The sequence below is a fragment of the Anopheles moucheti genome, chromosome 2 (genome assembly GCF_943734755.1).
Source record: "Anopheles moucheti chromosome 2, idAnoMoucSN_F20_07, whole genome shotgun sequence".
In the NCBI taxonomy this organism is placed as follows: Eukaryota; Metazoa; Arthropoda; class Insecta; order Diptera; family Culicidae; genus Anopheles; species Anopheles moucheti.
Genome location: NC_069140.1, coordinates 94,634,689 through 94,661,828, shown reverse-complemented (window position 1 = coordinate 94,661,828; position 27,140 = coordinate 94,634,689). Strand labels below are relative to the sequence as shown.

The following is a 27,140-nucleotide window of genomic DNA, read 5'->3' as shown; positions in this document are numbered from 1 at the left end:
TTAAACATTTATTTAATAGAAATACGACCACAACCAACACTTCGTAGTTGACGCCATTGTAACGGGTGGTTCATCGACCGAAAAACCGTCGGAATATGCTGCGGTTGGCAAATTTCAAATGCAAGCACCGATCAAACCGTTTAGGGGGAAATAAGAGAAGGAAAATTATTATTTAATACTTTCTTTCGCCGAATGTGGAACAAATCGATGAACTAGTGTTTAACGTTTTATGGATTGTTTGCTTAATTTCGTTTTTAAGTCCATGCATAATACGGGAGGGGTAATCAACAGATGATAAACGTTGTTGATCGATAAAACCAAAAGAACGCATTTCGTTTGCCCTGCAATGCGTAATACGATCGTGGTTTTAAATAATACTTGCAGCTCTGTATCACACAAGCAATGCAACAGGCAGGTTATAGATTATTTCTGTTAAGAGGAATGATAAGTAAGAATATGGAAAGGTGGGGAATATAGCTTTTCTTTCGTTTACGGTTGTCCTATATCACATATTAAGCGCTAGGAAAGCAAAACGCGCGTTGAGACACAAATTCAATGCGTGATCTGCCGGTGCCGGTTCGTGCGGTTAATATTGAAAAGTGTGTTCCAGGAGACACGGATGAAATGATGGTTCAGCATCGACGATTAAGCTGCAAATTGGAAGCAAAAGGAAAGATTAGGTCCAGCGATAACATAGAAAGTCTCGAACTGTTTGGTGTAACGATCAGCTTACCTCACCCGAACACGCCAACGAAGAATGCTATAATGGTGGCAATAATACCGGTGTTGATGGAGTATGCTACCAGCGCACCGTTTCCATTTCCAGTGTCATTCGGATTCCCTTCGTCATCCACTAGAGTAAGTAAAGAGTAGAACAATAGCTTAGTTACAATTCCACATTCACCATCTTAGCGTTTGTTAGCATGCATGACAACCACCACTACCAAAACTAATGCAACACAATGAGCGTGAAAAAGGGGTAACACTTACACACAATTCCATGGTGAGGTTTTGTTTCGTGCGGCGTAAAGATGGTGAGCAAAATTTAGAACATCACTTCAGAAGAAGCGCCAATAGTTTCATAGGGTGCGAAGAAACGGTACAGATGATGGACGCAAGATACCTTCGATGATGCGGAAGGAAGTTTGGACGTACACAGATGGATGTTTTCGGTGCATTGTTTTGCAATTTTTGCTCGCTGCGATATTAATGATTTGACCAATTCACTTTTATCTTCCGCACGAGACTACTGTGAGTTCTCTGCTTGCCATTCTTGTTTGCGCGTTTTTTTTTATTTCGTAGCAGTACTACACCCGTGTTGGATGATTTGCTTGTAAAATGTTTGACATCCGTAAATTCTATTCTATTCTGAGCAAACTACAGCTAAGGCGTCGCTCGTTCGTTGTTTGTTTGTGCCATAGAAGGGAAAGGTTGTTAAAATGTCTCAAGAATACGGATCATTTCCGTCGGTTTGCTTTAGATACATGTTAAAATTGATTCCAATTTCCGTCCTAACTATCACATCTGCTTCTAAAACACTACTCTATCTCGGGCGTTGGTTGCATTGCATTATTTGTTTGCCCTTCGGTCGACACTCTGCGAAAGATAATGCTTGTCCTGGCACAGAAAAACCATAAAAGCAGGCTACAACAATAATCTTCTACGGCTTTTAATAAGATTCGCACGTTAATCTTTCACTCGCAATGTAAGGGAACTCTAACAATGTTCTCGTTCAATCACACCAAGCGATGCAAGTGTTGTCAAATAAATACGCCATTATTGTCACTTAGAGGCCACTCCACACGGACGTAAAACAGCCATCCTGAGGGTAAGCTAACAGGAAGGTGCCTGTAGTCGGCTATTTGCTTTGTACTAAACCCTAAACCTAAACTCTCGATCTACTCTCTGTCGTATTTTGTTATAACTTTTTTTTTAAACAAAACAAACAAAAATACATAAATGGAAATCAATGCGTATGTTTTTTAAACGGACAGGAAACAAACATAAAAAATGCGAGTGTCATGAGTCGAATGAATCGCGCTTCTCCTTTCTCACAAAAGTGTACGTGGGACAACAAGAGAAAAACGAGAGGACATTCTTATTCGAAAGTTCTGCTCGTCAAATTTTCTTTTGTGATGGCGGATCATGATAATGATTATATGTGTGTGTGTGTGTTTTTTTTTTAACTTCCACGTCGGGACCTCGGAGAAAGGATGCAGGACACATACAACGGCACATGGTTGAAAATCGGAAGTAGGATAGAATGAAAGTATTGGATGGACGCTTGTTCACTCTATCGCACCTGTCGTCAGTCTGTCGCCGTACTTGTTCATCAGATCCATTGCGGCACCGTTTGTCCAGCCGAACCCGGTCTGCACGTCGTACTCACCTCCACTGCCATGTCCACCGAGCTCTTGTGCATCGTACTAAAGATGGAATGTAAAGAGAAAAGAGTTATTCACAAAAGAACAAAAAGCAGCAAATCTATCTCCCCTCACTCACCTTCTCGAACATGGCCTTCGTTTTGTTGTAGGTGAGATAATTCCCCCGAACCCACCGTTGCGCCCACCGGAAGGCAAGTTCCTTCGCGTCCGCGTTGTCGAGCGAATCCAGCCCCATCACGAGCATATGCTGCATCGGGGCCCACACGTTCGGGAAGTCCCACTGTTCGTTGGTGTTCTGCAGCGTGTTCGGCACACCGCCGGGATAGCGATCGAGCTGCAAGCGATCAATGTAGTCCAGTACGCGCTTCGGTAGATTCTTATCCGCCCGATCGTAACATCCAACCCACAGCGGCGACAGGTTCGTTGGTGTGAAGTATTTGCGCAGCTTCTTGTTGATCAGATCGTAATCGAACCAGGCACCTTCCTGCTCATCCCACAGTACCGCATTGATCGCTTTCTTCAGCTCTTCCGCCTTGGCGAGATATTCTTCCTTTTTCGCGATCGAGTTGATATCGTTACGATAACCGTAGAACTCCGCAATGACGAGTGCGTTCCAGTAGAGGATTGCATTAAGCTCGACCGCTACGATCGAGCGGCATTTGAGATCGGTAAGGTTGCCCGAGTTGGTGCCGTCCTTGATGAACCAACGGCTCGAGAAATCCATACCACTTTCGGCGGCAGCCTTCAGCTCACAGTAGTAGTCCTGTTTGTCCTCTTCCCGCTCGAAGATGGCCGCACTGAGCACATCCTCTCGGTACGATTCTGGCCGCGGTCCGCTCGATTTGTACCCGTACGTCGCGAGCTGATGGTTGTTCACCTCCGTCACGTAGTTGTTCATGAAGAATTGAAACTCGCGTTCGAGTATCTCCACACTGTCCATCGCAAATTTGGTGTCGTTGGTGGCTTCGACGTACGCCTTGAACATACCGCACAGCAGCGGTGGCTGCGAACGCATGCTGTAGTAGATGCGTCCACCGTTCGGAATGAAACCATAGCGCTGGATGATCGACAGGAAGTTCTCCAGCATGCCCTTGGTGGTTGAGTACATTTCGGACAGCAGCAATCCCTTCACGATCCAGTACGAGTCCCAGTAGTAGAACTCCCGGAACCGACCACCAGGGACGATTACCGGATTATCCACATGGATGATGGAGTACAGATCCGGATTGAGCTGAAGATGCAGAAAATAAAGAAAAAAAAACCCTTTAAGAACCACTTCCAAAACGTCCACAAAGACTTCCTGCTTACCGCAACATCCGTCGTCATTTTGCGACCGAGCTCATGCCAAATCTTGTTGAGCTCGGAGGCAAATTCGCGCAAATCGGTATCCTTGATGCGGTCGAGGAACTTTGGCTTGGCGGTCCAATCTTCCGGTGTCCATAGCTCGAACTCGGCACCCGGCTTGTCAAAGTTCAGCTCAACCCACTCCCGCAGCTTATCCCTCGACGGGCTGTTGTTCTGGGCGGCCATAAACTCGTGGAACGAATCGAGCGTATCGTTCGGCGACTGACGCATCTTCATGTCCACGAACGTCTTCGAATCTGGATAGATTTCGCTCATCTGCACCGTCTTCAGCAGATCTCCATGACAGTAAATTTCACTGTGAACGGAAAAGAACAGGGAAAGATGATTATTGCGGACATTTGACACACATGAGATCCTGCGCTCATTCCCATCGCGACTACGTGACGCCACACTTATAGGGCTTCCAGTTTTATTTTCGATCACTTTCATTACTCTCCACAATGGATAGATAAGAAATACGGATGTAGTAAACATATATTCCCGAGTCGTCTAATGTCCATCGGGGTTCATTTATACATTTCCTTGCCGGTTGATGCGTTACGGAAGCGTTACTTTGTTTTTACACCACTTATTGACCATTTCCATTTAATTTACACTATCGGAAGCTATTTGATTGTATTTCGCACACCCGCGCAGGCCCCGCACTCTGGAACAATAGAAATTCATTTCATCCCGTGACTTAACAATTTCCTGACCACAAGTTACGGGGTGTGAGAGTTGGTGGAGGTTTAAGTGCTTTATTTTTAGAAGTAATGTGATTTTGTTGTTGTTGTAAATGTTGTGCATTATAAAATCAACCCGGTGGTCACCATTAATATTGGTAATTTAATGGAAAGCACTGGAATGATGTCGTAATTAATGGTAAAATAAATTTCAAGAACGTTCCAGATGAACATTACAAAGTGGCAAATCATTATGTTTCGCTGTTGCGTCAGAAGAGCAAATAAACGAAGTTCCCACTTGTTACCATGTGGAGTTTAAACCTCGACAAATAGCCACTATTATTTTACCGTAGCACGAACGACAAACTTGCCTTTCTATTTAAATGCATAAGTGCAATTGTTGAACCGATGTTGCTTTGCACATAGACTGTGGTGTTAACACCTTCATTATCTATTCAAGCATAAATCGTCTCCCGGGGTTCGTGTTTCAATATTTGCATCTTTAATTTGCTGTCTCTCGAGCGTTGTTTGTAAAATACGTGCTAAATTAGACCAAAACGTGCCACTGCATGTGGAAATGGAAAGAATTCTGGAACGGTTTTTTTATTTTCGCTGGTTCGCGGAAAAAGTATGTCTACTCACTAACGATCTTACCTCTTGCAGGAGGGCTCGAGTGCTTCTAGCTGCCGATTATCGACAATATAGGGCACTTCCTTTGCGACAAGGGCCGCTGCCCGTACGGTGGCCGGAACGGCAACCAACCAACAGGCTGCAACTATCACAATTCCCAACGGACATGACCGCCCTCGTTTGTCCACTGGTTGCCGCGTTTGTAACATCACTACTATTATATGCTGGAGCCGTTTAGGACACTACACTACCGGGTATTTGGGTTTTTGGGGGTATGGAGTCTATCACGTGGAGTCTACGGTGACCTTAACATAGACCTAATAGAAGTCAACAAATAAATGGAGACATATTTGGAATCCAGCACAACGTCCCAGCAGTGCCAGTGGCCAAGAACAGTGCCGCGGATGAAGGAGTAGAACACAATGCAGCAACGTGCTTTTGTACACATTTTACACCGACCGAAGCACGACCGACCGCAGCCTTCGGGTGGACTTTCCGGGCTAGCGTTTGCTTCCGTGACTGCGTTCTAAATGCACGACGAAGTCTTTTGCCATTGCGGTTGCACACATCGACAACGAGTGGCGTCCTCCACTACAGACTTGGGAAGTCCCTCCGTTAAGGGGGACTACTGCAAGTACCGAACGTAATCGACCTTAAAAAGTCCAGATATACACAGAGGAATCACAGGTGGAGACAGAAAGCAAAACCATTGCGGACGCACCGAACAGGATTTTGTGGGAAGTTTGGTATAATCTGCTGATGGTGAGAACGGGTTATTGCTGACAAACTGACTAAAATAACCCCACCGGTCGGCAAGCGCTCGGTGTAGACGGGTGGATGGGAATTTCGCTAATCCATGCAGAAATGGTATCGGGAAATCCCTAACTAATGTGCTTTTAATTTAATTACGCAACTGATCATGAGGTTTAAAAATAGATAAATTCATCAACTACTACCGCACCTTTGCAGTGAAGAGGTTAATCAATCATGATGATTCTAGAGCTGTTATTAATAGCAGTAACGCGACATTATCACCCTATTATAACGTTACCAAACAATGGAACAAGGCAATTCTGCTTGATGGAACATAATAAGTCGAAGAGGTCTCGCCATCAGCAACACGTACGTTAGCATTACAATCTATAATGCCCACAATCAATTCACAGCTGATAAAGTCAAACAGGGCCGAAATTGTCTCGCTGTGTTCGTAAAGTGCAACGGGGCGTTACTGAATTTTGGATGGACATTATCTAACGATTGCTGACTCTCGAAGGTAAGCCATTTGCAAAATTATACCGGGGACAATAATGAGCAGGAGCTCCGTAAATGGGATGGGAACTATTCTATACTGTGGCCGAAAACATGAGCGATTCTAACAAACCATGCCGGAAAAAGAATTTGATTGTCACTCAGTTTCGCTTACCGATTGCCAACTCTAGCGGATAAGCTACTACCGGAAGTGGCATTGCTTTGGCTTTATTAAAAGGGACAACAAAATGGATGTTGACGGACGAACAAACAAGATCCAGTTCCAAGGATTCCCGATGTGGGTAAATTAAAATAGAAAATAAAGATAATATTGTGGTTGATTAGAATACATATTATCGATAGATAAACAAATAATTGAACTAAGTTTCGAGTGGCAATGGTATTGTGTACGATTCTCTGAGTAGATATAAGGGCACAAATGAGGTCGATATACGGTTTGGTCGGAAAGTGGTGTTGGCTTTAATAAATAACACATTGTGTACATTTCACCCGCAATTTGTCACAAGGCCAAAAGCGATATGACAACCATTTTGGACGACTTGTCTCTGGCACTGGGCTAACAGTGGTAATGCTAAACTATCATAAAAATATTTTTCCATTTTCTTTTTTCTGTGTGGTATAAATAAGAAATATCGTTCGACACCACAGCGATCGGTAAAAATATCTTTCATTTGCGTCTTTCGTCCCCAGCGACCAGCGGGCACATGATTCACCTTATTCACGATTGAATGCTTGATGCGCATTTCACTTAAATACACCAAACCGTCACTATTTCCGCACTATTTGGTAGGGCAAAAATGTGTCATGAACTATATCTGCTTTTGGACATTACGAAATGCACTTCATACGCCCCTATTACGATCGCAATGCAAGGGATAAAGTTACAAATAATGCACTCTGTAGTGTAAGCTTTTCAGAACCCAACACACTTCTTCCCCGGATAACAGACCGCCAGGTCCCCGTTGGTGATAAGACGTTGTGTGTAGTATTTAAGATTAGAGGTCATTTGAAAATAAGCAGAGGATGGTTCGCCTTAGAAAGTAACACTAAATTGGATCTTCACTGTCACTAAGAGGTACTAAAGATCTTCCACGCTCTAAACAGGGGATCCTCGTTTTTATTTAAAAAAGGACTCACAAACACTACCCACGCAACACGCACACCGACGACACACCGGTGGGATTTAGCTTGGACGGATACGGAAGATCGACACCGCAAGACGAGATGTTCTCAGGCGCGCGATCCGTACGCAAATGAATTGGGTAAAATTGGCACCGAACCGTTTTATAAAGACCACCACCGCCGCCGATGGAAACACACCTTCGCGATTCCTCGTTTGCGAATCAAGCGGATACGCAGCACACGAGCGGACGGGATCTACTAACGACACTCTCTAACGCTTCGACCCGGTGCGGTGTGGAATTTAAGACGGATACCGCTCGCGAATACCCGTTGCGTTGGTAATGGTGGAGACCTGGACGTTAAAACATCCGAACCAGTGACAGAGTAGCCGACCGACAACTTCGACACTATTGTCTATGCTGATGACGTTGTCGGCACCCCGATTAAGTAGATACGCAGCGCGAAGGGTGTGTTAGTGGACACACATGGTGGTACGACTTCCGACTGATTGCGGTTTTATATTAGTACGCAGCGGTCAATTATTGTTATCTTTGTCACCGCACCCGATCTATCTAGCTGGTGGAACGGTGGAAGTGTGTAGACGCGCGTTTGGTGCAAATAAAAGCAATTCTAGTTCCAGCCAGTTTGCTGCACACTTGTGTACACACAATCCCGTTTCGGCACGTAATGGTGGGAGCTGTGAGAAAGTGAAACGATACCGAGGGGTGTAACGCTAATGGACTATTCAAACGGTGCCATTTTTCTATTTTGCCACTATTTTGTTCCGCTAGAAAGCGTGGAGAACGTACAGTGTACGTAACTTTTTTGTTATTAACAGTTGCAAAGAATACTGAGCACCTGATTGTAATCAACAGCACTTTAGTATCTGATTAAAGGAACAATCACATTCTAACGCTTGGTGGATGTCGTTACATGGAACGCTTTCCAACCTTCCAGCTACAATCTTAATTCCTTTTGCAAAACACTTTTACGGCCGGAAGTAGATCGAGTAGGTGCCACATACGCTCTGGTGCCGGTAGAAGTTCCTGGCCTCGTGGTAGATAACAAAGAAGGTGCTAAAATTAGGTCAACTGCTTTAAGTTATCTAAAACGGGTTAATATTGAGGACAAGGCAAACTTTTAAAGTTTAATTCCTCATTAACCTGCCCGGTGAGGAGTTGAAAACCTTGATATGCCTTTCAGAGTTCTAGCGAGTTTGACAACCCTGTCGGGATTGTTTCAATAACATTTACATGAATTAATCAATAGAATCCACTATCAAACATTTGCACACTTATTCTAAGCGCACGTGCCACGCGTGTTGCAACGTTCAATGCAATTCTCGCCGGCTCCGAAGCTGTCGTCGATCAACAGTTTGCTTCATTATTATGCTTGTTTTGTGCAACCACCCAGAGAGCCTTCGTTTTATTCACCATCTGCTTTATAAAGCCCTCGTGTGCTTACGGTAGCGGTGTATGGTAATTAGCTACGTTTGGCAATCGGCTGCTCAGCCTTACCTCATCAACTCCCAGAGCGTGGGTTGCCGCAGTTTGACACTGACACTGCACGAGGTCCTTCGCTGCGTCCCGGTCAAGGCCAAGCTTCCCAGCCGGCCGCCAGTTGGACAAATAGCGGAACTTATGGCCGAGACGTCCCACCGCAAACCGGGCCGACCTGTTCGTAGTACAAGCAACGCCATATTTCTCCCGAACAGATGAAGGCTTTCCGATCGACAATGTCACCAAAGCCAATTTTGTGTTGCAGTTTGTGTATCTTTTCGCTCTGCTTGTGGCTTGATGCCGATGGTCGTGCATGACCACTTAGAACTTGAACTGTTCACAAACCGACCGTTCGTTATCAACTAACTGACTAAGCAAAGCGCGTATAACATCAAATCCGTCTTTGGTTCCTGGCTTAATCACGTTCTTCTTAGTGCGCATGGAGTGACGTACACGTGAGCGTGGTTGTTTGTCTGCGTTCTGCTATAGATTGCGGTGATAATTCACGATCGCAAATCGCACACATTCGTCTCGCAAGTGAAACGAGATCATCGATCTATCGTACACGTGCTTGGACTAGAAGCTGGTAATGTTTACACAACGTCGCTTCTCCCAACAGAGGGGAAAGTCAATGTTCCAGTGAAGGCGTTAGTCTGCCACCTTGCCATCAATTATCATCTGCGGAACGACTACTAGGCGTCCTTATCATGCGCGGCATTCTTTTGCTCAATGACGCGGATGAGCCGAAATTTATTTACGCACCCTGAAAACAGATAAGATACGTCATTCAGGGTAAAGAGATTTCTTCAAACTATCTCTAACAGCAACGTGTTGTGCCGTACCGCCGCAAAGGATTATTGTTATAATTTGATTGCTCAAAGAAACCGTTTACATAGGTGTAAAAACAACTTTTCAAAACATAATTACTGATTCCTATTATTGCGCTCTCGATAACTGAGCGTTTTAGAGGACAATTTTAGTTTACTTATCGTTCCACTGCTTATCTTGACACAGTCGATTCTCAAGATCACGTTTTTTCTGCTACGAAGGCCAAGAACAAAATGATCAAGGGTAGACACAGGCGGACGACCCAACACGAGGGTATTCAATAATCGCCATAAAACTAATGTAATAAATTATATGAAAAACACACAGAACAGACCAAAAGTAAGTGCCTTAACGGACACGAGCTCAAGCATGACAAGCGATACGTTGCTGTGCATATCATTTAGCACCTTTTTTACATGCTGAATTACTTTGTTTGTCCCTCTTCATCAGTTAACTTTATCAACAAGTTTATCTCGTTGTGGCATTGGCGAATTGGCGTTTGCAAAATTAATGGGCAATTTGGAAGAGATTTTTATTACCCTTGACGAAGCATGTCCGTGTCAGTCAGTGGATTTGTGACAGACACGAAAAAAAAACAACCGAACTATAAAACCTCCGTCAAGTGGTAACGCGGTGCGGACGGGCTGTTGTGATGATAATAAATATTGCTTAATTTTTTTGTCGCTGCTATTCGTTGACAGGTTTCCCTGTTATTTCTACACAAGCTACAGCGCCAGGTGAGGTTACGTTACAAATTCTTCGCTCATTTGGATAACCATTCCCGTCCCGGGTAGCTTATTGCACATTCCTTTTTGGCTTATTTCGAGAGGAAAAGGTCAATCAATTCGCCAAAATCTCACGAAAACGTATCGAAACTTCAGGACGGGTTGGTAGAAAAGTTTCCTTGGCGAATAGGATGTGTTTATCGTATCGAAAACCTAAAATTATATCAACATTCCTATTAGCGTTTTAAATGTACCTGTCCGGGAGGGATTGGATTGGTCCCATTTTGTTGATGTTGCTGGTTGATGTTACCAACATCTTGCTTGCAATACTTCTGCTCTGCTCAAATTTCCACCTCAAGTTTTCGCAAGCAAGCTATTTTTCACTTCCGGTAATGGCCGTTCAGGCGTTCTTCTCCACGTCTCCACGACGTTGTCGTTTTGTTTCACTTTTAGTAAAACATTCTTGCAGGTGTACTCGTACTCGTGCGAATGGAAAATTAACACTGGAAGAATACACTACACTGCAACTAATGTACACGATGGCACTAAACTAACCAGGAAACGGGTGTGCTTTTTTGATCGCTGCGTCGACACTGTTCAGATACGCGGAATGCCAATGGGGCGATCGGAAAACGTGCAATTTTCCGACTACCACCGGTGGAGAGTTGGCCCGCGATCTGGGTCGCGTCAGGATGCGCACACCACGTCTCTGGGGACTTTTGTTTCTCAGCCACTTGTGTTCACGCGAGCACGCCGCACCGTAAAAATGTGCTGAGGAAATGAAAAACGTAAACAACAATGCAACAGGCAATGTCAGCCGTGTGACAGTTCTCATTTCAAACCGCCATGACATTCAAACGGTTGTCATTTTGGTTCGAAAAAAGCGTTCTAATTATTTTTCTGTTTGGTTGATTGGTTACTTTTTATCTTTTGTATGCATTGCAGAATACTCAGATATACGATTTTCTAATGATATTTCGTCAGTGTTTATCAACTACGCATAATAACGATAGCAGTTCATAATACAATAGATACTCTCCACAAAGTATGTGGAAAGCGAACTAAAAATGATTTCAAGAGCAGTGCGAAAGAGAACGTTACATCATTTTAGTAAATAATAGGCAAGGCAAGAATTACTGAACGTGAAAAAGAAAATATTTCTTTCCCCTATTCTTTCGTTCCTATCTTTCCCTCAATCACAGAACGAACCAAAATCCCACCAGACTGAAAGGTCAGATACGGATCAGATAGCACGAAAATTGCACCGAATCGTTTGTTTCACGCTTGGTACAATGAAAACAATGAGTTTCCCACCAGTTTTTCTGCAAAGGACGATCAAATGATAAGTCAAATGAAGATTCAGTAAAGGTTTTGAAAGATCATAAAACAATTAGCATTGAAACTATCATTTGAATAGTCTTGTAAATGAGTAATCTTCGATCATTATAATTGTAGAGATAATGAAGGAAAGTGACGGTTTGCTATGAAATATGATTAAAGACGTATTTACGTTATATCTGTATGCAGTTTGAGAAGCAACTTACAAAAATATGTAAATGTTCGTAAGAATTTGCCATAACCCCTGAGAACCATGTAGACTTTTTCTAGATAAGGCATTATTTTAAACAATTCATAATGCTAAAAATATCACTGTGTTTTCTTTTTTGTACGAGCACTGTAACGTGCTGTCGAGTCTGTGGAATGCTTTTGATTAATATCCCCATTAATACACGCTCTGATGTTGACAACTTCCGCTCTCTAAGCTACCATGTGCAATTGCACAGACACTGCACATGATCAGGCCACCACGGTTTTCCATTGTTCTCTTACGCAAGCACTACATTCCGCGATCTTCCCACAGCTTGCCCCAGCGATGCACAGTTCAACAAGCACGATAATTATGTGAATCTAACCCAGAAGCCCCACTAGATGTGAAGTCTCCGATGATGCGGACCGTTATCAGCAGAACGGCACCGCGCTTTGGAATGGAAAAATCGTGTCGGATTTGTATTCTTCCCAGAACAAGCCTCCCGCGGAACGACGATCGCTACCGATAAGAAGCGTCGCGACTTACTTTCACGTATTTCAAGGTTTTCTGAGACACGAACCGGACATGTTGAGTCCAGTTCACGACGTTCCATTCACACGTTCCCAGTCAAACGCACACGTCCAGCCGGGTTTGTCCGCGAAGGACTTCTGGCGATCATGTGTCTAAGCGTGTTCGCGATTTTCGCAGACGAATGGAGTGTACAATTCCAATGCAAGCCGACACCCTCCAAAACGGAAGTGACATTTCGACATCAACGCGGCCTTGTCGTTGGGGACTCGTTTCGCTTTTCGCAGTGTGTTTTTGCCATACGAAGTGATTTCCATTGTAGCACCTTCGTAAAGAGTTCTTGGTTTCCATCGTGGTGTAGACGAGTGACGGAAAGATAAACAAAACCTTCAAAACGGTTGTCGTCTGCAAAAAAACCTGCTTGTGGATAAAACCCGACTCAGAAGAAATTTGTAGCGAATTGACGGTGTCTGGGTGCATCTAGCTTCCTCCGAACACGTACGAATCATCAAACGGGACCAAAGGGAGAAGGAGAAACGAAAGACGGAGTGGAGAAATTCTGCAACCGATCGACTGATCGACACAAGCGCACTATCGCACACACATAGCCACACGTGCGCTAGTACACCCGGGAAATCTTGCACTAGCGCGGGAAAACACACACACGTGCTGTGGTGATGCAATGGGCGATGACTTCGCCGTTATCAAGCGAACAGAAAACCAACGATCTTGTACGAACCACTACGAAAAAGCACAACCGATCACTGACGTTTGACAGTGGCACTACGTCATTGATGTTAGGGTTACACTTAAAAATAGTTGATTAGAATTCTCTTCTTTACGCTCGTTTTGCGCACTTGTCACTGACACTAAAACGGCGCGCGCGTGTGTCTTGCACTCTCTTGCCACACGAAAATTGGTCGATCGCGACAGCAATTTTGACGGTTGACTCGCGGGTCGCGGATTTCTTGAAGTTTGAAGCACGCTGCATGCGACTCGCACTACTGACGGACTGACCTAGCGGCTTCCGTGCGCTCGTGCCGCAAAGTGAAACCCGACGACCCTCTGCCCTGGCGATGATGCGGGCCTGCCCAGTCCGGCACGGGAGAAGGGAGATTGAAACAGTGCCCTGGTGCATGCACACCTCCCTGCCCACACTTTACTCTAGGTCGGTCACACGTATATGCCCGTCGGTGTGACTTCCATTCGTGCGGCAACAATCTCCCGGGGTCTGCTGATTACTGGCTGGCTTTGTCTCTCCACATTCTCGAGCCACACCAACACACACACTTGCCCTCCCGTGGGGAGTGGGGTGCGATTGAGAGATTGAGGCAAGAAGGGCGATTGGCTGCGGGTAACCAATAGCAGCGGAAAGGGTAAAGTAATTGCTGTGATAGAGTCGTTTCACACAGTGCCAGCACAAATCGTATTACTAGCGTAACGGCCCTTGAAGGTGCGTTATTCGGTGGTGAAAGGGTGACGAACAGTCGATCGATCAGGTACTGCGACCGTCTGGGGAGGAGCTGACTAGGTGACGGTACAATATAAGGCAATAAAGATAAGCCATGTGTTCAAAAAAATTGTCAAACTGATAGGAGGATGAACCGGACATAATTGCTGATTTAATACAATTTTGAGTGCGAGTAGAGTAGAGAGAGCATATTAGGCTAAATACAGCTAAACACATATTTACGACCTGCACTGTATTGGGTTACGAGTGTACGAGAGCATTGGGATTTATGAGCAACATCGTCAGCGAAGTAAAGTACGGGCAGCACAGGGGATAAGGACAATTGATATGAGAACGCCCCCCGTCCCCCCAAGCTGCCATCCAAGCTTCCCTTTAGCGCCATCCAACATGCGATGGTGTCTGTTAGGGGAGTCGAGCGTATAATTGACCGTGTGATACTGACGCGGCTGATGCGGCAACTACCGCTTGTCGTACATTCCGATGGTAAGTGGGGAATTTTTCACAGATTCTAATCGTGCGCTAGACAGGAAGGAAGTGACGATGGCAGTTGCGTGTTTGTATTGCGAATACGCATCAAATGTTGATCATTTGGCAATCGAGCGGTCAACGATCTTTGATACCATCCATGTTGAACAGTTCAATGGGATTGGTGGGGCAAGAGTAGAATCCGGTTTGACCGCTCAAATTAGGCTTTGAATCAAAATTCTACAAGATAAAGTTTTATGATCAGCTTCACAACTTATTGCCTTTGGGTGAGGTAGATGGTCAAGGTCATAAAATCTGCACACGATGAAGGGCAAATGAAGTCAACGAACTGTAACATCGTAATGGCCCAAAAAATGACGTAGAAACAAAATATATTTCCGTGTTTTGGACACTTCAGGCAACTACCAATTACAACAAAACTATGTGCATTTAAAAAAGAGTATTTTAAAAAACATAGACTGAAACATTTGAGAACTTATTATTCAGGTCTAGAGGTGTTTAATAAAAAGTTGTTCTTCTAACTGCTCAGTGTTTGCGTTCATTTTTTTCTTTTTGTTTGATAGAAAATACTTCATTTAAGAAAGTTTAAACCAGTTTGTATTAAAAATTGAAATCCAACTACTTCTAATCCTGAAGAAATATGTTAATTTAAGTAATTTTTGACTATTTAAAAGATATTATTCTATTGCGTTTTTTTAAATACGCTTCAAAAGCTAGAACTCTATTTTTTGTAAAGTTAAATGATTTTCCTGAAAAAAAAACTACAGCGAAAACATTAAATGCTGCACTACCATTTCAGCGATATTTCTGTGCAACATAAGTCACGTTGCGCCAAAGGTGTAGCACCGCTGCATGAATTGTTATAGCACATGTGTTAAAAAAAATATATTTTTAAATAATTTTGACTGGATTTGACATTTAATTTACTTTAGTAAATCACAAGCAAAAAGAAAATGTGTAAATTACTTCTAAAATTCTTTTTTTTTTAATGTACAATAGCTGTTGCATTTTGATACGCTTTTGTATCTTTAGCCGAGACACAAACCGACCATACAACTGCAACGTTACAATCGCCTACGTAGTGACAGCATTCAGATTGCTCACTTCATCGTTGTTTATGCGCAAAACAAACGATATACAAAAATACCTCACGCATATTACTCGACACACTGTGTGACGTACCGTGTGCGGGAGGCTATTTTTGGCGGCCATTGAACCAACCATTTGTTTGGCTGCATTCGATGGCCAAGGGTGAAATGTACGTCCCGCAACCACAGAGCACATAGCATCGTTTGCGGAAGATGTTTAGCCGGTGTGTGTGGTCGCTTCAAGTGGGTAAATTGAGTTTAAACAATCTCGTCTGTTGGCAATCCGTTTCAGTACAACGTAATGGAAGTGATGAAGTTTTCAATTTACGTTGCGTCCATTTTCGCGTACGCTTCATCCGATGCTGCGCGTTACGCTTTTGCGCAGTGGACAATGTTGTAGGGAGTTGGAACTGATGCTTTCATACATAAGCCATTCTTCGTACCCATAAGGACATATTACCCCCAGTCGGTCTAGCAATTGATGAAATTGTTCAAAATTGTGTTATTTCGATGTGCGTCATCGTCGCGCTAGTGGGAGGGATTCATTTGTGTTCGGTATTGCGTCATCGGTATTGTGCACGAAAAAATTTACATACACGTGACGTTGACGTCCATATGAGCGGGGAAAAGATGATGAAAGATATGTGTCTTAGAAGCATAAATCCTAGATGTATTGTTTGTGGATCGACTCATCTTCTCTGTCTACCATTTTGTTATTACAAAATTGTGTTACCTCTAGGAAAATTGCAAAAGAAACCATGAATACGATAACTAAAACTTTCTCTTCATTTATTACCGTACCGTCGCATAATATCATTGAAATTTGAAAAGTACAACCATATGTGACGTTGATATCTTGCCAAACGTCATACAGTCGCTGATAAGAAAGCAGAATGATAAGCGTTATGTAGTGGTTGGTTTTTCGCATTGCTGTAAAACGCAATGACTCAGTGCTGGTGCTATCCACACGAATGAAGCATATATCGCGGGGTGTAAATGAAGTAATTGATGTAGACTTCCGTCGAGGAACTTCTGGCATTCTGGACTTCAGATTATCAGATTACAGAATAAATCAAAAAAATCCCCGCATCATCAGAGGTAATAATAAGCTTTCTGATTTGTGTGATAAGAGCTCACCAATCAATCGATCCGTTCTACAAACTGACCTTTGGAAAAATTGTATCGCGACACACCACCAAAAAAAAAACGAATTTTGTGGAGAGAATTTTGCCAGTATTCGTAACGTGTTGCACCGCGAAAGAAGTTTATTATAATTTCCTCACGAACAAACGTGTCTGATGGCACGCGGGAGACATGGTTTAGGCTGCCTAGTGCACGCTAGAGTTAGTGACAGATAATGCGAAAGGCGATACCAAGGGGTAAACAATTCATGGAACTCTTGGCAGAGATAAATTGTCTACTTAAGAAGGATGTAATTGAGAGCAATTGAAAGAATAATTATGCACAATAAGACATAGTTTGTTTGGATACTTAATACACAGACGAATTGTGAATGTTAGTAACAATAACAAGACTTGAAATGTCTAAGAATAATCGTATAAGGTTATGACATTTTAAAGTAGTAACTTAAGTAAGACATGAAAAAAATCATACAAGGAAACAATTAAAATTTATCTTATAAGTAAGAGAGGTCTTAATACGAATAAAGATTTGATTGGAGATTCTTCTTGTTTGTCTGATATTCAAGATTCACGTATGAAGAACTTGTCCTTGATAGCAAAAGACATAATCAATTTTAAGAGTTTCCATAACTGTCTTAAGCATACCTTTTAATGGTCCTATGATCCAAAACATTGTACAACGAACTATTAACAGTCAATTAAACAAATTTTAATAGCACATAAAGACATTTATGGAAGGTTTGACAAATTTGCACAATAAAAACTTCCAAAAACCGTCAGTCAGTGTTTATTCGAACGATCTTGATTACTCCTGTTGTTTGTTTAACATTGCGTCAGTGCCATTAAGGAGATAACGTAATTAAAACCATTCCAGAATGAGTGAACAACACACAGAAGAACGGGGGATACGAAACAGGTGACTTATAATTACAAAGACACCGTCTGTATCTCCACACTGTTGATCGCATCTCGTAGCAATGCATTGCCGAGTTTGCGTTGAATCTCGGAAATTGCCTCATTAAATAAAATTCCGATGTAACATGCGGGTATTCCTGCCCGCATCCGTCCAACTCCCCGCGTTCAGCCTTGAACCGATCGTTCGATTTGTAAACAGGAAGTGAAGGATGCAGTGGACGACGCTAGGCACCGCTCTCGGGGACTTGATCTCGTTCACTCTCGGCTTGAACTCGAAACCACAGGAAACGAAGCGAAGCCCGGGCATGAGTCCGTGATGGATTAATTAATGTTAATTTTAACTGATCGGATACAGCACGATTTGATGCAGAGGGGTAAATGGCATCAAACGGCAAAAGGGAAGCGTCAGATTCGCCAACCGTCACACAAAAAATGTCACATTCGTGTACGGACCGCGCAAAGACCTACCGGGTTGCATGAGTGGCAAATTTTATCTATCTCGCATGTATGTTTTATCATCCCTTCCAAACCACATGGCACGGTAACGGATATCAGATCGTAAACAGTCGTTGAAAGGCAGGCACGGTGGTGTGGAAGATGGGGACGCATAATTGACTTACGGACGGACGTGCAGATGAGGACAAACGGGACGACAAACGGAAGAAGCACACGTAGCACCGGCGCGGTGAAGGTCAATGAAAATGACCCAAGTTGCGCGAAACGTGTAACCCGGCGCGTAAACAGACGCCTTCAAACAAACTCCTTTCACTAACACGTCCGCGCTGTGAATGGGAATCGCGCAAACGCATGAAGTAAGTGAGCCGAAATGGGACCCCCTCTCCCCTAAAATGGTCACAAACACGTGCTTTATTTTTTTAAATTTCCGATCGCGTTCCCGGTCTCTAAACTTCGCTGATGAATTTTCCGATTTCCTGAGCGGCACACTGTAGCGGCTTTCCCGTGTGCCTACAAGTAGCTCTTTGCCAGGTAACAAAAAATACAATCTTCCAAGCAACTTTGTTGTGGTGTGGAGAGAAAGAGAGAAAAAAACAGGCTCACACAACTAAAGTCGTGTAACACAAAACAACAACAAAATAGAAAAACAATCGAGGGCGAACTCTTGCTTCCCGACAGAGTCACAACACTTCCTCTCTCCCAGGTGAAATAATTTTAGACCCGGGTTAGATTTGACATTCACTGTCCGGCTCAGGGTCAGTAGCATCGTTTTCTTCCGTCCCAAAGCACGTCGTACACTGTTACGAGAATCGTTCGAATTGCAAGAACGTGGCACGGAGATGATGCAATCATCAAACCGAATCTAACTGAACTCGCGAATGCCGAGACGAAGAGCTGTGGGTTAAGAGCATCGGAACACTCACCTGGCCATTTTGCGGTTGGAGTAAGTGACGCGAAAATCAACTGTGGTACGTTTTGTTTGCTGCAGTAGTAATCGTCTCGTAACACCCGCTAACGCACCGTAACGCATCGACTGCTTGACAGCTCCTCGTGTAACGGAAGTAGTGCACGGTTGGTTGACTGTGTTATTCGCTAGTCACACATCGGACCCCCGAATACACTAGTGGTGTTTCACTATGCACGTTTCACGGTTCACGTGCGCAAATAATTCAGAACTGTACCGTGCGCTTCTACACCACAACACAACAAGCCGAGTTTAAGCAGTAGCAGGTCTTTCCGCACCGTGGTTCAGCTTTTACTTTTTGTTTTGCCGCGTTTTGGCGTTCTGGCCCACCTGTTGCACTGTGCGCTACGAAACGAAAGGGGCACTTTTGCACTTTTGGTCAGATCCTTGTGAGATTCACTGTACACTTTGCGGGCTTTATTGCCCGCGTTGCACCGGTTGATGGTGCTCTTTATCCGCTTTTTCTCTTTTCACTTCCTTCTGCTCACTTTTTCTCTCTCTCTTCTCCGATAACAAAACCCGAAGAATCGCCAGACCTTGGACGGCGGAAAATTAAATGTGGCACGCAATTTGCTGCCTCACGACCACCAGGATCAAACGGAACGGAAGCGACGTGCTAACGGCAAACGATCGAATTGGACTAAACCGTTCGGCATGGAGCTCGACGAGATTTTTATATCATTTTCCTTTTCGCTTTTCGCTCGTCCCCCTCCCACCCACTCCACCTGACCCACCCCATTCCACCCGTTTGCCGTTCGGGTTTTTGCGAAGACTGTAGCCGCACGCAAGGCAGCAACTCCTCCCTCAGCGAGGTCGTCTCACACTCGTGGTAGTTTCGTCCGATCATTGGCCGTTGTGTTGCGTACAGGGGTGGCTACAACTGCAGCCCAATGAGATGGACAAGGCGCCATTTTAATTACCATATTGGATATTGAAAAAAACATTATTTGAAGCATTATTGTAGAAGTATTAGCAGTATTAAAAATGACGATTATTGCATCATGTATTTAGTACTAGATCATGAAAGATATCACTCATGGGAGATTAACTAATATAAACGTACAACGACACAGTAGGCCGCAGTGTTGTTCTGCACATTCCTGTACGCTATGGTAGACTGCCATTTCAACCCCCTGTACGAAACATCCCCCCATCGCTCACCCCAACACACGCTGATATCTAAGAGCTGCCGGCCGATGGCGAACACCCAGCCGAAGCCGATATATATGCCACAGCATACATGTTCGCTGTTGAAGGCCACCAACGGTCGAACAGAATGATAATTATGACGTACAATCGCAGCAACCGTACGGCTAATATGTAGCGTGCACGTGGACAATGCAACGTGAGTGGATGTTGCGCGACGTTCGCGCTGTGCGGTGTGCGAGGTGTGAAACACTTTACACCGCAAAACGACGCGGTGCGAAAGTTTGCCACGTTTTGTTAACTGGTAACAGGTTTTGGTTTCGCACAGAACATACCGTTTGAAGAATGCCGAACAGCGAGAGAGTCTTTGGTTTTCGATTGTTAGTGTGAAGTGTTGCTTCGCACGTACAAAACGTGCAAATTGTGTTATAACGAATTTGTTAAAAAAAATTCTTGGTTGCCAAAGAATGACCATATGCTTTATAACATTTTTAAGATTATTTTAAAAAAATGGCCTTTTCCCTCACAATATTTTAAAAAGAGGTTGATTGGGGGTAAGATAATTTCCGTTAAGATAATTTGTTATTACTTTAAAATGACAATTTGAATATAAATTTATTCATTTGATTTGTTTCAGATCAATTGATGCGATCTTCGATAAAAATTGGTATTGTTTGTAATTTTTCGTACGTATGATGCAACGTTGCACCCGTTCGATAAAATTGCATTTTCGACCCGCACACACACACGCCTACACATCCCGGTGATTCATGTGAGTTCGCGTTGTACAGCGCTCGTTTATTCGTCTCAGTGCCGTTGACTAGCTGACGGTTTGAATGAATAAATAAAAGCACATGCGAAAGGAGTAGGTACGGTGAAAGGTACGAGCACGACTCGAACCAAAAAAACAACCCCTATTTACGTGACGTCATAGCGAAGGTAAATTACACCAGAGTTACCAACACATACAGGCAGAAAGACCGGTCTGCAGTCGGCTTAATGCCAATAGGATTGCGACAGGTGGATCCGGGTTGTGCCGTACAGTTCGGTGGGCTCGTCTCGTGTCTCGTGTGAGCAACGTTTCAAACCACATTCGCGCCATTTTCGAATGTGTACGCTCTGTGTGTTCGTGTGCTGGAATGGTGTGTTAGGGGTGAGTTTTTGAATTTTGCAACCTTGAGGGTAGGTTTGGATCAGCTGCATCAAGTGGGAAATAAAACAATCTTGGAGGTGTGTCCAATCGTTGAGTGTGTGTTAGTGTCTAGCGTTACGGAATGCGACTGCTGACTTGACACTGGGCGAGAGCGGGTTTTCCCCTATCCACTCCCCATTCCCCGCAAAGAGCGGCCAGAAAACTAACGTTCAATTGACGCCATAAATTGCACATTAACGCTACGTCACTTCGCCGAGTCACACGATTTGCGTCAACGTGGAGCAGACGGAGAAAAAAATGTTATGAATTGTAGCTGTTGTACATTTGTTTATTCATCTGTTTTTGTTTCTTCCATTTTCTCTTCTTCTGTATGAAGAATAACAAAAACAAAAAGATGTAAATGGCACACTCACGTTTCAACTCCGCTCTAGAAAATGTTGCATATGCAAGCGAACTGCTGGTTGTGAACGATATTTAAATGTTTAAACAGTTACATAAGAATGTGCACCGCTGTTTGATACCAAATCATCCTGATTAGAGAATGTTATCAGGGTGAATAATTAACAAGTTGCATTTACGATAGTGCATTCGTAAATTAATAATTTATCGACACAAATCGGACGAGGGAAGCGTGACAGTTAATGGCGTCAATCTTTAGGCAAGACGGTAAGTAAAATAATTTATGAGAATATAATTACGCCTGGGCATGGGGTATACCTTTAAGGCATTATTCGAGGACTCGCCGAACAGGATTTACGAGCTACAATTAAGATTGCACGTAAGATCAACAAGTGATTGCGGTTTGATTTACGATTCCTCTGTCCGGAACCGCTAATGACAGTAGTGATAAAAGTGTGGCACGTGCTGGTTGCGAGTTACGTGAACTTTTTCCTACTGCTGATGCGTGTCAGACCTGGAATAGGAATACATATGTCAGCAGAGTCTGATGTGCACTTCAACAAGCGAGAGATTATTCTGCAACCATTCATCATCTCGTTTGATAAATAGCTCAAGGACAGACGGATGTTCTCGTGCGTTAGCTCCATATTGAATAAATTAGAAACCAACCGGCACACAATCTAATATCAACCCCACGAAAAGGGTTATTTTTATCACTTCAGATTGAAATCAATTTAAACGAATTTTAACCACCAATCTTCATGCCATGAGGGACTTGCCTTGATTGATAATTGTCCAAAAAACTACACGCGAAATACGTCACACGTAGTGCAACATATGTATTATACACGCGTGACATGCTGTCACTTGAAGTACTGTCACTTGGACAGTGAAGGACAAAATAATTAACACACGCTGCCAAGATGAAACAATCCGCCACGCGTTTAAGAATTTGTACACATAGTTTATAAATGGCCTGTTGATTGTGATATCAAGCTCATTTTAATAAGCAACCTTTAAACAATTCGTTGCATTTTCATGAAATATTTTTCTACGTCTTCGATTGTTTTATTTGCGTTACTTTTTTTGTTGCTGATTTTTCAACTTTTGTTTCATATTTCTTATCTTGTAATACTTTTTTTTATTGGTACCGATTATTCGCTGTTCGATGAAAATGGTGCACCACGTTTTGCGTTTTCTAACTGGTTTAATGTTTTTTTATTTTTTACTTCTTGTTGTTCTCTCTTTTGGATCAATGGTCACCTCATCGTTGTCTTTACTATCACCACTTTGTGCTGCTATTATGTAGGGTATTTTAGTATTCCTTGTTTTGTGGGATTTTTTTCCACTTGCTAGCAGCATTATTTTCTTTTTAAATAAGTTTTTACGTAGTGCCTTGCTTTACAAGAAATTGACATGTGCGTCTGGGTGCGTATTGAATGTGGTCAAACTATGAATGTGAGCGCTTTCTAGAGGCGTTTCAAAACTGATGTGTTTAATAGTTGCCATCATGGCGGTATTATGCTGACTCTTAGTTTTTTTCTGTTTTCTTTTCTCTTTTTCTCATCTCTTTTAGATGAGCTTAGGTTGTGATTCGGTGTTTATTTTTTCAGATTAGCTGCACTGTTTTAATAATTTTATTGTGCTTTCCTTATGATGCTAATCCTTTCTCCCATTCGAATTTGGTCTCTTCTACATTTCCGTTGTGCAGATTTGTTTTGTTTTGCATTCCTTAACCATCAGCTTTCCTATTTAATGATCATGAAAGCTAACTCAATTTGGCCATTTGTTTTTGCTCTGTCTACAACACATCAAGATGCATATTCATCTGTTGATAAGAGCTGTATTTTCATGCCCCTTTACCCAAGAAGACTTGTCAAGCGGAATCAAGCAGTCTAAATTGAAATATGTTTGCAAAATTGTTTCTAATAAGTTTTGCATGCACTTACTCATTAACTGCCATTTGGATTTTGTCTAGCTTTTCTTTTTGTTCTTATTTCCTTTTCTAATCTGGTATGCTTTTGCTTCAGTTTGTTTTGTTTAATTGTTTTAAGACTTTCTCTCTTTCTTAAGACTTGACGCTAAGTAAGCGTTACTGAACTTTTTCCTATTTACAACTGTAACGTTTGCGATTTATTTGTTTTTTTTTACGCTTTTTCGCTTGGTTTTCTGTTCTTCGCAGATAAAACACACTACAGTATGAGCATCAGCATAGACACGGCGGGCAAATAGATGGACGACACGATGATTAGTTAGTTAGTACAGTAGGCGCTGTTTACAATCTGATTCGATTGGGTTCGACGGGGGGTTCTGTTTACTTTGCTGTCCTTCCGTTGGCTAGTTTGTATTTTGTTTTGTTGATAAACGTTTTGGTTTTCTACGACAGTAACGACGACAGTGAATGGGTATGCGTGTGCGATGCGTATATTGGTTTATGAGCTTGCACGTGGTAAACTTTTGTCTGTTGCAGGCTGTACTGCGCGGGTTTTGCCCGCTGTTTTCGCACTGTTTTTGTCATGCGTTAAAATAGTAAATAGATCCAATAGCTCTAATAGATACTTTGGTAGACAGGTGTATACAGTTTACAGTCATTTAAAACATTGATCCCTGACATTGCGCAAAAAACGTGTATCCTCGCATTGCTGGTTTGATTGGCCTTTTTTCTCCATGCTAGACAAAAGAGCCTCCTGCCTCTCATCAGCATGCCTTCACTTTTCCTATCTTTTTTTTTATTATTATTTGTTCAAAAACGCTTTATAAAAGCATAATAGCGAAAAGTTTTGATAAAAACAAGAACAAAAATTCAAACCTCAAATAAAGAAAAGTTCAACAATAACATCATCCATGGCAGCGATAATAACAGACAGGTGGGATAGTGTTAAAATCTTGATAACGACAGAAGCGAGCGATAAAGTTGTCAATAGAACAGTAAAATGATGCTACAGTTCACATGCCAACAGTTCTACCCACGTTATTAGATTATGAAACATTATTACAACACTTTCAAATAGGAACTGTACAACGGAACCCAACAAACACGGAAAACGATTGATTGGGTGGTGGATTGTTTTTCCTCTCTTTTATCATGTCTTTTGTTTCAACGTATGATTTATCTTAGCGTTTAGTATAATATCTCTAGCTAGGTTACTTGTTTCTAATGTTATCGCCTTTTTTAAAAGGTTAGTTTGTCCCTAGCTCTTCTAGGTCCATACTTTACCTTGCCGTTTCTCCTCGTGGTTGTTTATTTATAAACATGTGCAGCTTTACCACTTGCACCACTCTGCACACTTTTATCCTCGGCACGGTTTTTCTGGGGATTGTTTCCTTCCATTTTACACTTTAATAATTGACAGTAGAGATTTCTGCTTAACATCATTTTCTGTTGTTATGATATCGCTATGCTTCGGTTTTGCTTTGGTTAGTGACTGTAGGTGTTTCGGGTGCCGTGTTGGGGTTAGTGCGAGCTTAGGTGGGACACTGTACTCTACCGGTGTACTAATATGCCGTAACTGGGTATGTGTGGGTGTGACAGAACCGTCAGGGTTGGGTTTAATTTGTTTTTGCGGCTGTGGAGCGTAAATTCCGTCCGCATTGGTTGTAGAGTTTACTTTTTGTATATTGCAAGTGCTTCCGGGTTTATGGTTTTTTGTTTCATAAGGAGTCTACGGTTAAATCCAACACTACGCTATGTTGATGCAGTACGTGCACGGTTTATACTGGAATTGATTCTCTACCTTTTTTGTGTTGATAAGTTACCATTTGGTTTAGATGGGTGTGCGCACCTTACTTTACTACTGCTCTACCATCCTACAGCTACAGCCAGGAGCCCAGGGCTTAATGGTGCAAATGGTGTGATAATGTTGGAGTTACGCCTTACAACAATTGACTATTTTGTGGTGTGCAGCTTTACTAAAAGCCATAATATGCGGAAACGAAACGTGCTAGTGTGACAGTTTTTTGAAGAAAACATTCAACTTCTCATATGCTTGAACTATGTACAGGAAGAACATTCATCAATTCATCAATCATCAATCGAAAGAAACTGATAACAACGTGAAAGGTGTCTTAAACATAACTTAAAAATCGAAACATACACTATTACTGTTTAAGAAATATCATCTGCGATTATTTAAATGAAAACTTCAGAAAAATAAACTAATGAAAAGTATGTAAAAATTCTACTTACCCTAGGTATTATGCTCTACAGAAACGCCGGTAGGAAAGCCATGGGAAGAATGGGAAATGCAACCGTATGCTGGTCATGAAAAACAATTGGACAAATGAAGTGTCAATGTAAGTTGGCACTGGAATGAACACCGGAAGTGTAAAGGATCGGGCACCAGACACAGGACAGACAAACGAACAAGACGGACAACACGGTGTAGTGTAACTGTTTGCTATTCTAACCTGATGGTGGAAGCGCTGTTGTTGATGTGATGGTGACATTGTTCAGTGTTACGTTTGGTGGCTGTAGTGTAGCTCTCGTTCGACTCAGTTTTCGGAATTTTCGGTACACGTTCGTTAATGTAATAAAAATGAAATAAAAAAAAATAAAATCATTAAAACAATGAAGAAAACAGTCGATAATATTGGACAAATAACATACATAAATATATAACATAAAGCATTAAACTTATATAGTATATAAAACGTGAACAAGAAAACCAACATTGCACAACTTTTAAACAAAAAAAAACGGAAACATAATGAAAACATAACATAATGTGAACATAAACAACAAAAAGAACAAAGCCCAAAAGCGAAAATGAACAAAACATAATAATTTCTCAAACCACGATCGAACAAATGGAACCAGATCCCGGAGACAACAGCAACGGTATAAGGATTTGAAAACGTGACAAAGGAAAACGATAGACACGAACGAGTACGAACGAAAAAATGTAAAAGAAACAAGTTTTGTTTTGTGTTTGTTTTTTTTCTCTTTTTTCATCAGTGTTTAAATGTATAATGCGTGTATTAATGTACTTTTTTTTTGTTTTACATGTAAGAGAGTGGGGGGTATATTAATTTATACGTTTCTAGCAAATCTAGTAGCAATTTTTTTTTGTTATGTATTTGTATTCTTGCTTTATGTTTACCTGCTTCTGCTGCTGCTGCATTTCTGTTGTAATCTGTATTGATGTTTCGTTTTTTATCTGATTTTATGTTATGCATTTACACCGTATTTTGTGTCACTGTTCATTGTTTTTTTGTTTTGTTTTGTTGTTGTTTCTGTTTGCATGCAGGGAAATGAAAAATAAACTATATGTTTAATCATATTGGTGATTGTTGGTTTGGGTGGTTTTGTTTGTCGTTTTTTTCAGTTAAATAGTTTGTCGGCTTTATGATTTGCAAAATGTTCGCATGCGAAAATAACAAA

The 27,140-nt window shown here is 42.3% G+C and overlaps 1 protein-coding gene across 8 annotated transcripts; it reads right to left on the bottom strand.

The window, feature by feature from the left end:
• LOC128310580 (trehalase) lies at positions 1 to 26,018 on the bottom strand. 8 transcript variants are annotated; one of them, XM_053047255.1, is made up of 7 exons: positions 7,448 to 7,587; positions 5,066 to 5,358; positions 3,693 to 4,044; positions 2,503 to 3,615; positions 2,303 to 2,426; positions 739 to 853; positions 1 to 98 (listed from the first exon to the last, which is right to left on the bottom strand). In XM_053047255.1, the coding sequence occupies exons 2-7, from the start codon at positions 5,248 to 5,250 to the stop codon at positions 71 to 73; spliced, it is 1,917 nt and encodes a 638-aa protein (XP_052903215.1). In that variant the 5' UTR covers positions 5,251 to 5,358; positions 7,448 to 7,587; the 3' UTR covers positions 1 to 70. The 8 variants fall into 8 exon arrangements, 7 of the variants coding, with proteins under 7 accessions (XP_052903215.1, XP_052903220.1, XP_052903218.1 ...); XM_053047257.1 differs by having other exon boundaries at positions 6 to 650; positions 734 to 853; XR_008288881.1 differs by having other exon boundaries at positions 9 to 650; positions 734 to 853; positions 991 to 2,426; positions 7,448 to 7,586.
• Positions 26,019 to 27,140: the final 1,122 nt, after the last annotated feature.